Source organism: Bufo bufo, chromosome 1, assembly GCF_905171765.1.
Source record: "Bufo bufo chromosome 1, aBufBuf1.1, whole genome shotgun sequence".
NCBI lineage: Eukaryota > Metazoa > Chordata > Amphibia > Anura > Bufonidae > Bufo > Bufo bufo.
The window spans coordinates 334491616-334505202 of NC_053389.1; the positions used below are offsets into that span (position 1 = coordinate 334491616).

At 40.3% G+C, this 13587-nt stretch overlaps 1 protein-coding gene across 1 annotated transcript in view; it reads right to left on the reverse strand.

The window, feature by feature from the left end:
- Positions 1–13587, reverse strand: part of FSTL4 (follistatin like 4) — an 860919-nt gene that overhangs the window by 67143 nt on the left and 780189 nt on the right. The window contains exons 11-12 of the mRNA XM_040405485.1: positions 12186–12335; positions 9515–9622 (exon numbers count right to left, since the gene is read on the reverse strand). Of these exons, the coding sequence (XP_040261419.1) occupies positions 9515–9622; positions 12186–12335 (258 nt within the window). The remainder of the gene's footprint in view (positions 1–9514; positions 9623–12185; positions 12336–13587) is intronic.

Sequence of the window (13587 nt, forward strand, 5' to 3'; positions counted from 1 at the left end):
TTTCACACTTGTTTGTTATGTATATAATTCCACATGTGTTAATTTATAGTTTTGATGCCTTCATAGTCATGAAAATAAAGAAAACTCTTTGAATGAGAAGGTGTGTCCAAACTTTTGGTCTGTACTGTATATATATATATATATATATATATATATATATATATACTTTTTTTAAAATAACATCAGAACATTCTAAATAGCATTATATATATTAGATTTCTTTGCATTACTCATAATGTCTGCATGATGGTGTTACACCATGGTTGCTCTCTGCTCCATTAAAATTACTTCTGCTACGTTTGTAAAACATTTAACTAGAAATTCTAGCATTAGCAGCATAGTACTTTAACCTTCACTGCAAGCATTACTCTTGGTTCATTACAGTTAGATTAGATTGCTTTAATTAGTAGCTGACAACATTGTAACAGCATAAACGCTTTGCCAATTGAGAACAGTTTGTGTAATATCTATAAAGATTGTATCTTAAATGTTATATTTTTTCTGTTGATTAGGTCTTTACTGGTTGTTCCTGGTCCATTAGATACCAGGGGTGGCCCAGAAAGGCTCAGTCCATCTGTTTGTGAAAGCAAGTATGACCCAACAGCTTATCATCTCTATGTTGGAGGTCAGGCAAAAATAACTAGTGTATTGCTCCTTAATAGCAGTCAGATGCTCTGCTTATGACACTCTTTTGAATTAGCAGATCATATTTTCTCACTTCACTAGTCAAATGGTATCAGGTTGAACACTAGTAGTACCATGGGGGCATCTTAGATTTGAAGGAACTGCACAAAGCTGTTGCTAAGGGCTAAGTCAACATTTTAAATGCATTCAAGTTGAGAGTTCAGCTTTTACACCAGCAAAACAATAATGGAAAACACCACTGTACAAAGGAGTCAGAAATGTAAACTTTCTATTAGTGCAGTGATATGAGGATTGTTGGTATTTTCTGATATGATCATGCAAGTAACTGATGTTAAGTATAAAAAAAAGTGTACAATTTTATAGTAAAAGTGAAATAGGAGTAAAACAGTAAAATATCTTGGACCTTATTTATAAGATTGAAAACCAAAGCCTTGTATACATCACATAAAAGGGGTTTTCCAAGATCAGCACTATGGGGGACCGCTGGTCTTTGTTGACTGTGCTGCAGGGACTACATGACTGTCTACCCACATGACAGCCAATCAGTGGCCTCAGCAATCTGATATCTAAAATATGGAGTATACTTACCTGCTACCCGGCCACACATTGCTCCGTATCACTGTACGGCCACCACTGCATCTCCCCTTTGCTCGGATCAAAACATACGGTGAAGGGGGGAGCAGCCAATAGCAGGCCGTGACAGTGACCTGCTATTGTCATTATTTCCTTATTTCTACATTTGTTTTTAGCTCACAACAGATAAGGAGGGGGAAATCACACTTACAGACACATAAGTAGACTCCTATAATCTTCCAAATATGTTGTCATGTCAGTAGAGAAGATATGGACAAGGACAGTGAGGCCCTGGATTTCAACCCCCCACTGTCAATACCTAATTGCAGTACAAGCCCTAGATGGCTAGACCGCAACTGGTTGACAGTCCCAATGCTATTTACGTGCAGAGACAGACAAACAAACACAGACAGACAAACATAATACCATAGTCATCAGAAGAATGACAGAACCAGATGGGTTATGCAGTACCATAATTGGAGACGGAGAGTGTTCATAAGACAAGCCGGGCTCAGAAACACAGGATATCAATAAGTGAAACAGGAATGAGGAACAAGGAACCTAGCTAGTGAGCTAAACAAGACTATCACTTGCAATAGTGTATGGCCATGAAGGGATTTAAATCCCTATCCCTGGATCCGAACCTGATAAGTCTAGGACTCAGCGCTCCATTAGTCAGAAACACTAGTACACAGCAATAGAGCAGCTGAGCTAATCAGCCCACTGCTAATCTCCCCTGGTACATGCGCATTGCATCCTGTTACTAAGAATGTGGTTGTATCATGGCTCTTTCCTGACATGAACGTGCTGAGGCTCAGGATCGCACTGCTGGAGTCTGGACAGGTAAGTTTATTATAGCTATGTAGAAGCAGTTCTTTTATCAGGTTCACGATTTCAGCTAGCTATGACACTCCCCCATTTCCTGAGGGATGTATTCTAAGTATCTGTTATTAGGGACAGATCTTGCCAAATTAGGTAGAAGCGAGACCCCGAAGGGCCCATGACTGTACAGATTTTTTTTCAGGTGGATTCAGGCATATTTTTACTTTCACATATTTCTTATTTACACCATTCTCTATTAAATGAAATAAAATTTTGTGAAAGCACAGTGACTCTTTAATGTATACCTTGTGGTTGTAACTAATTAATTGTAACTATTTTTTTTCCCAAAAATTGCACCAGGTCTGTCTTTTGGCTATGTACCATATTGCATATTTAATTGAAATAGATTTTCTGATCAGTTGGCCATTGTTTCAGAATTCTATCCCTGTGGATGTGGAGTTTTATGAATATATTTCACAGTCTGAAATTGTGTGTTAGAAGCCAGGAACACAACATGTAAATTATGTTATACTTCTATTTAGGCAATGTTCTGCAAAATGAATTACTTTTTCCTTTGTCTTCCAGTTATTGGCTATAAGCTCCAAAAAATGTGTTTTCTATTTGCATCTTACTTCAGAATGGTGTATTTTATGTGATTTTCAGAACAAATTAACTGCATCTACAAAATAACACGTTTTAAGGCTATGAAATAAAATGTTTGCAGTTCACATGAAAAATCACAGTCTGGCATCTCACTTCCCTGTTTAGAGAATCAGAGTTTATGTTGTTCAAGACAAAGTTGAAGAATGTGTGAAGCAAGCAGATTTTGATGTTCGTTTTCGGGCTACAATCATTACAAAATATATTATTACAATTTATATGTTAAAGTTTTCGGTTATAGAGCTGCAGACATGCATGGCTAGATGTCCGCAATATACCGGTCCTATAGGGCTGTGTGCTTTTATTTTGTTGAAAAAATGATTTTAGAGATATGTAAATGAGCCTTGTAAGGTGCCCAAGGGGCTGTACGAACCTTCCTGGTGCCCAGCCATGCCCCCCTGTGAAGGAGCCCAGCAGCGCCTATGTCCTCTGAATCTCCTCCTTTCGTCACAGTTAGATTGCCGTAATCTCGCGATGCGCGAGCTCGCGCATGCGCAGTGCCAGTATAGTGTTCCTTCCCTGTGCTGGCATCAGCCTCAGGGAAGGAATTGCGCATGTCTCACGATGGAGCGGAGGACATGGGTAGGAGGTGTCTGAGCAGGAGAAGAAGTAGCTGCTGATGATGATGATGACAAGGACACTGTACTACTTGGGTGTGCAGCCTGGCAGCCACAAAAACGGCCAGGAAGAGGATATATTGTATATTGTGTTTTACTATGTTATTTGGTTCTGCTGGGGTGGTATATTGTTCTACACTTTGTTATTTGGTTCTGCTGCAGTAGTATATTGTGCTACATTGTGATATCTGGATGTGCAGTGGTAGTATTTTGTGCTATGGTGTTTGGATTAGCTGGGGTAATAATTTGTGCTGCACTGGCACAGTATATTGTTCTGCACTTTGGCATTTGGTTTCACTGCAGAATAAAATACCAAAGTGTAGCACACTATACTGGCCCTCTATGGTATTGAAGGCCCCTGTTTACTTGAGTTGACCTTGCCTATTTGTGTTGGCCCCACCTTCTGTCAATCTGGGGCCACTTACAGTCCACGACTGCTAGTATACAGATACCAGTGGGTAAGTAGGTATATATATATATATATATATATATATATATATATATATATATATTGGGTTCGTCTTTGAATGTCAACCGCTTATTTTCATCCTGCATATTTTGCACATGACACTGGTTTTGTCTGCTGATCTTGTTGAGAAAAACTGCCATATGGGAGATACTTGCACAGAGCTCGAAGCAACCGAGCTTGGCCTAGGCTTGGCACGTTTTAAGCCTGCACCCACAGTATTAGTGGCATCACCAGTTGTGGAGCTGACAACAATAGAAGCAGGGCAATTTTTTGGGGCTGTTTTGGTATCAATCCTAAGCTCAGGGGCATCCTGGCTTTTTGGGGACAGCTGTGGGGGAAGTGGCCATCTCTACCACAGTACAGACACAGTCTATTGGTAAGTCTGGGGTTATTCTCTACTTCTGTTAGCCTTACTCTATCCACCTGAATAGGTTCAGGTACAGTAGCTGGCAAAGAAGATGGATATTTTTAGCTGTTCATGAGAAACAGTTGAAGAGGTTTTCTCTTTCTTGCCACTTCCTTGGCATGCTCACAGCACCATTGGTCAATTCAGGTAGCCAAAATTATCAGCTTATCCTGAGAAGTAGGAAGGTCCTGCAAACCCATCTTTAATTTGATCAGAAAGCCTCTCCGAGAAGGCAGAAATCAAGGCTTCATTATTCCAAGCCAGTTCTGAGGCCAGGGTTCAGAATTGCATTGTGATCCCTGACGTATGTGTAACATTGAGGAAGATACTGAGGAAGCAAGGCCAGGTTCTTGAAAAATTATATGGAAAGTATCCATGAAAAGTTGCAAGCTACTTGCACTTGGACCACTCTTCTCCCATAATGGCTTTGCCCATGCCAGAGCTCCTCTGGCTAGATGAGAAATGATTGGGGACGTAGGTGCGGCAGTAGTCAGAGAGTCCAGACAGTCAGACACATCACGCAGATAAGATAATATCTGATCCTGACTTGTACATAGACAGGCAAGTCCTTGGCAAATTTCTGGCAAGGCCAGCGAGGTCCATGGATGAAGATTACTATTGTACCCACCATGCCAACTAATTGATTTGGCTCCCCTGGTAGTCATCCTTTAACCCCTATAAAGGAATCTGGCCTTCATTGCAACAGGACTGCTGCCTTTTGGGATAGTACCGGTGTGGTTTGCAGCTGACCCACTGGGGTCAGAGACTGTGGTGCAAGCACCAGTAGCTAAGCATACAGAAAACACTCCTAAAATGCAGGACAACTGCAAGTATAGTTTGAACAGTTACCAAGACTAGAATGCTGGCTTTTAGATATACAGGTAGCACACAGTTAATGCAGACACAGGAAAGATTTGCAGGCGGAGTAGTGATGAAGCAAACATGAGGCGGGCAGACTGGGGACTTGACTTGAGTACAGACAGAGTAGACTGACTAGGTTAACTTAAACAAACTTGGACTTTAAAGTGCAGGAGCCCACAGGCAGGAAGGCACACACTTAAAACACGTCAGGAATACAGGAAGAAGATTAAGCAGTATAAACGCAGGTAAATCACAACAGCATTAGACAACTTTGTTGGTCACCAGAGAACCTAAAGCTCAGGCACCCTCATGCTGAAAATGTGGCCTTAAATACCCAAGGTCCCTCTGCTATTGATTGGGGAAGGGTTTGGAATCACATGCACATGCCCTTTAAGAGGCTGAATGAGAGTGTGTGCAACTCTTAAGGGACCACCAGGCAGGAGCATAAAGGATGCAGCATGGAGATGATGTTGTCAACCAGGACACTGGATGACATGATAAGTGGCAGGGTGTCGGGGTCCACAGGGAACAGCCAGAGGGTGGCAGGCATGGATAACAGACCTAACATCAATTTCATACAGTATTATACACAGTAAAAATTTCTGGCCCTTATAATTATTCTATTGCTTTATTTCTCTCTGCTATCAGGGCAAAGTATGTTAGAAAGCGTTTTCTTTAAAGCTCTGACAATCTTTGAGGAATTATACAGTCACTCTAATTTTTTTCTTTTTTAACCACCTCAGCTCCCCTAGCTTAAACCCCCTTAATGACCAGACCACTTTTTACAATTCTGCACTACACTACCTTAACGGTTTATTGCTCGGTCATACAACTTACCACCCAAATGAATTTTACCTCCTTTTTTTCTCACTAATAGAGCTTTCATTTGGTGGTATTTCATTGCTGCTGACATTTTTACCTTTTTTTATATTAATCAAAATTGACCTAAATTTTTGCAAAAAAATGACATTTTTCACTTTCTGTTGTAAAAAATACAAAATAAAAAATAAAACTACATTTCTATATAAATTTTTCTCAAAATTTATTGTTCTACATGTCTTTGATAAAAAAGAAAATGCAATAAGTGTATATTTATTGGTTTGGGTAAAAGTTATAGCGTTTACAATCTATGGTGCAGAAAAATGTATTTACGCACTTTGACTTTCTGAGCACCTGTCATGTTTCCTGAGGTTCTAAAACGCCCAGACAGTAGAAACACCCCACAAATGACCCCATTTCGGAAAGTAGACACCCTAAGGTATTCGCTGATGGACATAGTGAGTTCATGGAAGTTTTTATTTTTTGTCACAAGTTAGCAGAAAATGATTTATTTTTTTTCTTACAAAGTCTCATATTCCACTAACTTGTGACAAAAAATAAAATTTTACATGAACTCGCCATGCCCCTCACGAAATACCTTGGGGTGTCTTCTTTCCAAAATGGGGTCAATTATGGAGTATTTATACTGCCCTGGCATTTTAGGGGACCTAAAGCGTGAGAAGTAGTTTGGAATCCAAATGCGTAAAAAATTGTAAAGGTACTCATTGGAATTTGGGCCCCTTTGCGCACCTAGGCTGCAAAAAAGTGTCACACATGTGGTATCGCCGTACTCAGGAGAAGTAGGGCAATGTGTTTTGGGGTGTATTTTTACATATACCCATGCTGGGTGAGATAAATATCTCTGTAAAAGACAACTTTTCCCATTTTTTTATACAAAGTTGTCATTTTACAGAGATATTTCTCTCACCCAGCATGGGTATATGTAAAAATACACCCCAAAACACATTGCCCTACTTCTCCCGAGTACGTCGATACCACATGTGTGACACTTTTTTGCAGCCTAGGTGCACAAAGGGGCCCAAATTCCAATGAGTATTTTTAGGATTTCACAGGGCATTTTTTACGCATTTGGATTCCAAACTACTTCTCATGCTTTAGGGCCCTTAAAATGCCAGGGCAGTATAAATACCCCACAAGTGACCCCATTTTGGAAAGAAGACACCCCAAGGTATTCCATGAGGGGCATGGCGAGTTCCTAGAATATTTTTTTTTTGGCACAAGTTAGCGGAAATTTTTTTATTTTATTTTTTCTCACAAAGTCTCATATTCCACTAACTTGTGACCTAAAATAAAATTTTACATGAACTCGCCATGCCCCTTACAAAATACCTTGGGGTGTCTTCTTTCCAAAATGGGGTCACTTGTGGGGTATTTATACTGCCCTGGCATTTTAGGGGCCCTAAAGCGTGAGAAGTAGTTTGGAATCCAAATGCGCACAAAATGCCCTGTGAAATCCTAAAAGTACTCATTGGAATTTGGGCCCCTTTGCGCACCTAGGCTGCAAAAAAGTGTCACACATGTGGTATCGACGTACTCAGAAGAAGTAGGGCAATGTGTTTGGGGTGTATTTTTACACATACCCATGCTAGATGATAGAAATATCTCTGTAAATGACAACTTTTCCCATTTTTTTATACAAAGTTGTAAATTTACAGAGATATTTCTCTCACCCAGCATGGGTATATGTAAAAAAAAAAAAAAAAACACATTGCCCTACTTCTCCTGAGTACGGCGATACCACATGTGTGACACTTTTTTGCAGCCGCTCCGTGTGCTGTCCGCATCCGTGGCTCCGTTCCGCGGCACCGCTAAAAAAATATAACATGTCCTATTCTTGTCCGCGCTTTGCGGACAAGAATAGGCATTTATATTGCCGGCGCCAATTCCGTTCCGCAAATTGCGGAAGTCAAAACGGGAGCCTTCCGTTTTTTGGTCGTGTGCATGAGGCCTTATATTGAGCATACGGGTAATGAGATTTCTTTTTTCGTTCAACCTCTGGGATGAAAGAAAAAATGAACGGCACAGATTTCTTCATTCGCATCGATCAATGTGGATGAAAAAATCTCTGCCAAAAAATGTGCAAAAAAAAAAAAGCTGCGATCGCTAATAAAGATCCAAAAAGCTCAAAAGTGATCTTTATAGCGCCACAGCAATTTTACTGTGTTTTTGCAGTGATCAGAAATATAGATCTGATATAGATCTGATTGAGATCAGTCTTGATCACTTACAGATACTATATAGTACTAGTGCTGATTAGCGACAGCGATGACGCTAATCAGCGACTAATCAGTGACTGCGGTGCGGTGGGTGCTAACTACCTAACAAGTGGCTAACTAACTGGTGGTGATAAGGGACCCTTAGGCCCCATTCACACGTCCGCAATTCTGTTCCGCATTTTGCGGAACGGAATTGCGGACCCATTCATTTCTATGGGGACAGACTTTGTCCCGCTCGGATCCGGAATTGTGGATCTGCACTTCCGGGTCCGCACTTCCGTTCCGCAAAAATATAGAACATGTCCTATTCTTGTCCGCAATTGCGGACAAGAAAAGGCATTTTCTATATAGTTCTGGCAATGTGCGGATCCGCAAAATGCGGAAAGCACATTGCCGGTGTCCGTGTTTTGCGTATCCGCGGATACGTGGATCCGCGGATCAGCAAAACACATACGGACGTCTGAATGCAGCCTTACAGGGGAGTGATCAATGACAGGGGGGTGATCAGGGAGTCTATATGGGGTGATCAGGGGTTAAAAAGGGGTTAATAAGTGATGGGGGGGTGGTGTAGTGTAGTGTGGTGTTTGGTGCTACTTACAGAGCTGCCTGTGTCCTCTGGTGGTCGATCCAAGCAAAAGGGACCACCAGAGGACCAGGTAGCAGGTATATCAGACGCTGTTAACAAAACAGCGTCTGATATACCTTTCTGGGGTTAAAAAAATCGCATCTACAGCCTGCCAGCGAATGATCGCCGCTGGCAGGCTGTAGATCAACTTGTTTACCTTGCGATCCTGTGAATGCGCGCTCCTGTGTGCGCTCGTTCACAGGAAATCTTGCGTCTTGCGAGATGACGTGCTGATGCGTCAAGGAGGAATAACCCGGCCGCCCGCAGGACGCATCCCTGCGTTAGGCGGTCGGGAGCTGGTTAATAATTTGCCATGTTATTTAGTGTAGTCTCAAAGCTAAACTTCATTTTATCTAAGGCTATCTTTATGCATTCATTGTTCACTTTGAGTTAAATTTTGTAACTGCAGAAGTTTGCAATTGCAAGTTTGTTGCTTTCCTTATTTGTTCACCCACCTCAGTAACATTACTGAGGTGTTTGCACATGCACAGTTCCATCCTTCTACTGCCAACAACCATATCTACTATTATGGGAACAGAGCTGCAGCAGAAAGGACACATCCTCTAAGAAAGTACATACTCCCTAAGCTGTGATAGGGAGAGAACTGCAGCATAAAGTACACACCCCCTGAGCTGCCAGCATGAAGAGAATCTATAAGAGCAATTAGAGCAATGAATGTCGACATCAGACGAAAGAAGCTTTCATTGACAAGATATGACATTTCCAGCAATTAATAATGATGAAATATTTGCAATTTTATGTTCATACAAATATACATACCTGTAATGATGGATGTGATTTATTTATATCTCCCCAGCTAAGAATCCAGACTTGGTCATGCGATTTGTCATAAAGTAATTTTGCTGGATATGGGTCAACTTGTATTGTCTTCAAAAGGGCAGAAATTAAAAGAACAAAGTTAAATCTATTACCTTAGGAACGTACTTATATGTGAATGGGTCCTACAATGACACCAACATATAGTGAAGAAACAGGGGAATGGGGCATTGCACCTACATAACTTTTGACTAAATATCAATCTTCTCACCATGAAGAATAGACTGCTCTTACAGGGGTTCTCCTTGATAGACCACCTCTATTTTCTAAAAGGGTGGCCTGAAAAGCTGATCACAAAATGTACCCAACTGTTGTCAGTGAAGAAACCTGGGTGTACGTATTATATATTGACACACAATTTCCTAATTGCATATATGAAAATGGGTTTTCTAAATTGGAAAATCCTTTTAAATAAAGTGGATCTCAAAAAGCAACACCATAGATACACTGCGTGCAGAATTATTAGGCAAATGAGTATTTTGACCACATCATCCTCTTTATGCATGTTGTCTTACTCCAAGCTGTATAGGCTCGAAAGCCTACTACCAATTAAGCATATTAGGTGATGTGCATCTCTGTAATGAGAAGGGGTGTGGTCTAATGACATCAACACCCTATATTAGGTGTGCATAATTATTAGGCAACTTCCTTTCCTTTGGCAAAATGGGTCAAAAGAAGGACTTGACAGGCTCAGAAAAGTAAAAAATAGTGAGATATCTTGCAGAGGGATGCAGCACTCTTAAAATTGCAAAGCTTCTGAAGCGTGATCATCGAACAATCAAGCGTTTCATTCAAAATAGTCAACAGGGTCGCAAGAAGCGTGTGGAAAAACCAAGGCGCAAAATAACTGCCCATGAACTGAGAAAAGTCAAGCGTGCAGCTGCCAAGATGCCACTTGCCACCAGTTTGGCCATATTTCAGAGCTGCAACATCACTGGAGTGCCCAAAAGCACAAGGTGTGCAATACTCAGAGACATGGCCAAGGTAAGAAAGGCTGAAAGACGACCATCACTGAACAAGACACACAAGCTGAAACGTCAAGACTGGGCCAAGAAATATCTCAAGACTGATTTTTCTAAGGTTTTATGGACTGATGAAATGAGAGTGAGTCTGGATGGGCCAGATGGATGGGCCCGTGGCTGGATTGGTAAAGGGCAGAGAGCTCCAGTCCGACTCAGACGCCAGCAAGGTGGAGGTGGAGTACTGGTTTGGGCTGGTATCATCAAAGATGAGCTTGTGGGGCCTTTTCGGGTTAAGGATGGAGTCAAGCTCAACTCCCAGTCCTACTGCCAGTTTCTGGAAGACACCTTCTTCAAGCAGTGGTACAGGAAGAAGTCTGCATCCTTCAAGAAAAACATGATTTTCATGCAGGACAATGCTCCATCACACGCGTCCAAGTACTCCACAGCGTGGCTGGCAAGAAAGGGTATAAAAGAAGAAAATCTAATGACATGGCCTCCTTGTTCACCTGATCTGAACCCCATTGAGAACCTGTGGTCCATCATCAAATGTGAGATTTACAAGGAGGGAAAACAGTACACCTCTCTGAACAGTGTCTGGGAGGCTGTGGTTGCTGCTGCACGCAATGTTGATGGTGAACAGATCAAAACACTGACAGAATCCATGGATGGCAGGCTTTTGAGTGTCCTTGCAAAGAAAGGTGGCTATATTGGTCACTGATTTGTTTTTGTTTTGTTTTTGAATGTCAGAAATGTATATTTGTGAATGTTGAGATGTCATATTGGTTTCACTGGTAAAAATAAATAATTGAAATGGGTATATATTTGTTTTTTGTTAAGTTGCCTAATAATTATGCACAGTAATAGTCACCTGCACACACAGATATCCCCCTAAAATAGCTAAAACTAAAAGCAAACTAAAAACTACTTCCAAAAATATTCAGCTTTGCTATTAATGAGTTTTTTGGGTTCATTGAGAACATGGTTGTTGTTCAATAATAAAATTAATCCTCAAAAATACAACTTGCCTAATAATTCTGCACTCCCTGTATAATCACAGGCTACTTAATAATGGAGATTCCCTATGATAATAATGCTGCAATAAGAAAATAATGTCCCATATGTATAATTCATTTTACATCTCATTTTGCCAAAAATTGCAGAGGTAAGTTGCATAGTGTCAAACATATGACATTTGAGTTCTCACTCCGAAAAAAAGAAAAAAGTTGAGAAAAGTGGGCACATTAAAAATAGCACAAAACAATGCAACAAATGTAGTTGTTGATGGCAGGCATAAAAAGAACTTCAAATAGACAATATCAAATACTCCTGATTTACATTAACCGGTGTGCACCTTTTAACAAATTGGGTATAATACATGACAGCTAACCTCTGCAATTTCAGTATTGTGTAAAAATTATTAATAATTCTGTGTCAGTGTTCTTTAAAAGTGAATCAAATGAAACAAACTGAAACACATACAGGAAAATGGTCCCTGTTACCCATATGTACAATGGGACCAATTTTTCTTTTTCAGTTTTCGCAGATGAGGTCCCACAGTATGTTTCACTTAAAGATGGCCTTTAATCATGGTGAAATCACAGATTCTGACCTCCAAATCAATTTTGAACAGTCTTTATTTTATGTACTAGTACCTGTTTAACCTTCTGCATCTGGATGTCAATTATTAAAACCCTGTTCTGGTTTGGCTGGGATACATAAATGTATTTTCCCCTCACGTTGATGGCTGAAGACCATGAACACGATTGATCGGGATTTCCTTCAGGTTGTTGACACATCTCTTCCTAAGTAGAAAATATAGTGAGCAAGTTATAAGAAGTTTGCTTGTGGCTTGTTTTCCTGTTCACACATATTTCTACAAAAAAGTATTGTACATGAAAAATTGGTGTCTATCATAGTGGTGCTGTAGAGAACTTAATTTCTGAAGATTATTCCTGAAGATGCTTTAAGAATTAAAGATCTGGTGTCAACGATGATACTTTCCTTCAAACATAAGCAATAGCAGAAAATGAAGCAGATAAATAATCTACTGTTCTGCAATTAAATGTCATCCCTCATTGCATCACAGGAAACAGAGGGTTCTTAATCATAACTCTTAGTTTGAAATGTACAAGCTGAGTTCTATAGCATGCTCTTAAATGTGTTCTGAATACAGCAGCAAGATTTCATCTGATACACATGGAGTACAGGATTCTCATTTGTTTCTACGTCAAACTGCTGTAAACCTGCCAGGAGGAAGTGAGACAAAAATGTTGGCCCACATTTACTAATGAGTGGACCTAGATTCTGTGTAAATTTGGTGTGATTTCATGAATCTACTGTAGATTTACAGAAATTATTTACACCTTGTTCAGCAAGAGAGCACAGCTTAATGGGAAAAGAGTGTGGCTTTATGGGAAAACCAAAATAATATGCAACATTTTGCCCCAAAAATTTACCACTAAGCCAACAAATTTCTGGAGTAAAATTAGACAATGCACTGAATTATTCTTACATCCTGAACTACTGTACTGTGATAAATCTGGTGCAGGTCTAGATTGACTGTCTAAGGGTACACCATCTACAAGATCAGTAAATCTATCCTTTTTTTGATCCACTGAATAAGCTGTAACTTCCATACATAATGTATTGTTGGAATTGCTCCCATTAGCGGCAAAATTGGTCTGATAAACACTGGAAGGGTTAATGGGAATTTTCAACTCCATTTAAGATCCAACCAGTCTTTTGATGGGGTAAAACTACTGGTGACTGATGACTGGTCTGCAGAGTCACAGGACAGGATGCTACATGATGGTGCAAAGATAGAGTCTGTTGAGCTCTGGAATAAATGTAATGTATCAATCATTTTTAGAACTGTGACAAAGTCACTGTCTTGTGTTCCTAACTTTTGACTGAATGATAGCAACCATTCTGTTTCTGGCCTATCCCGCTGGGACAATTGTCAGCATTCTGGGCTCAATTTATAAAACATGACTTTGGTTTTTGAAACCTGTGTTTGAACTTGAAACGCAAATGAAATAACTTGGACAAGCTATC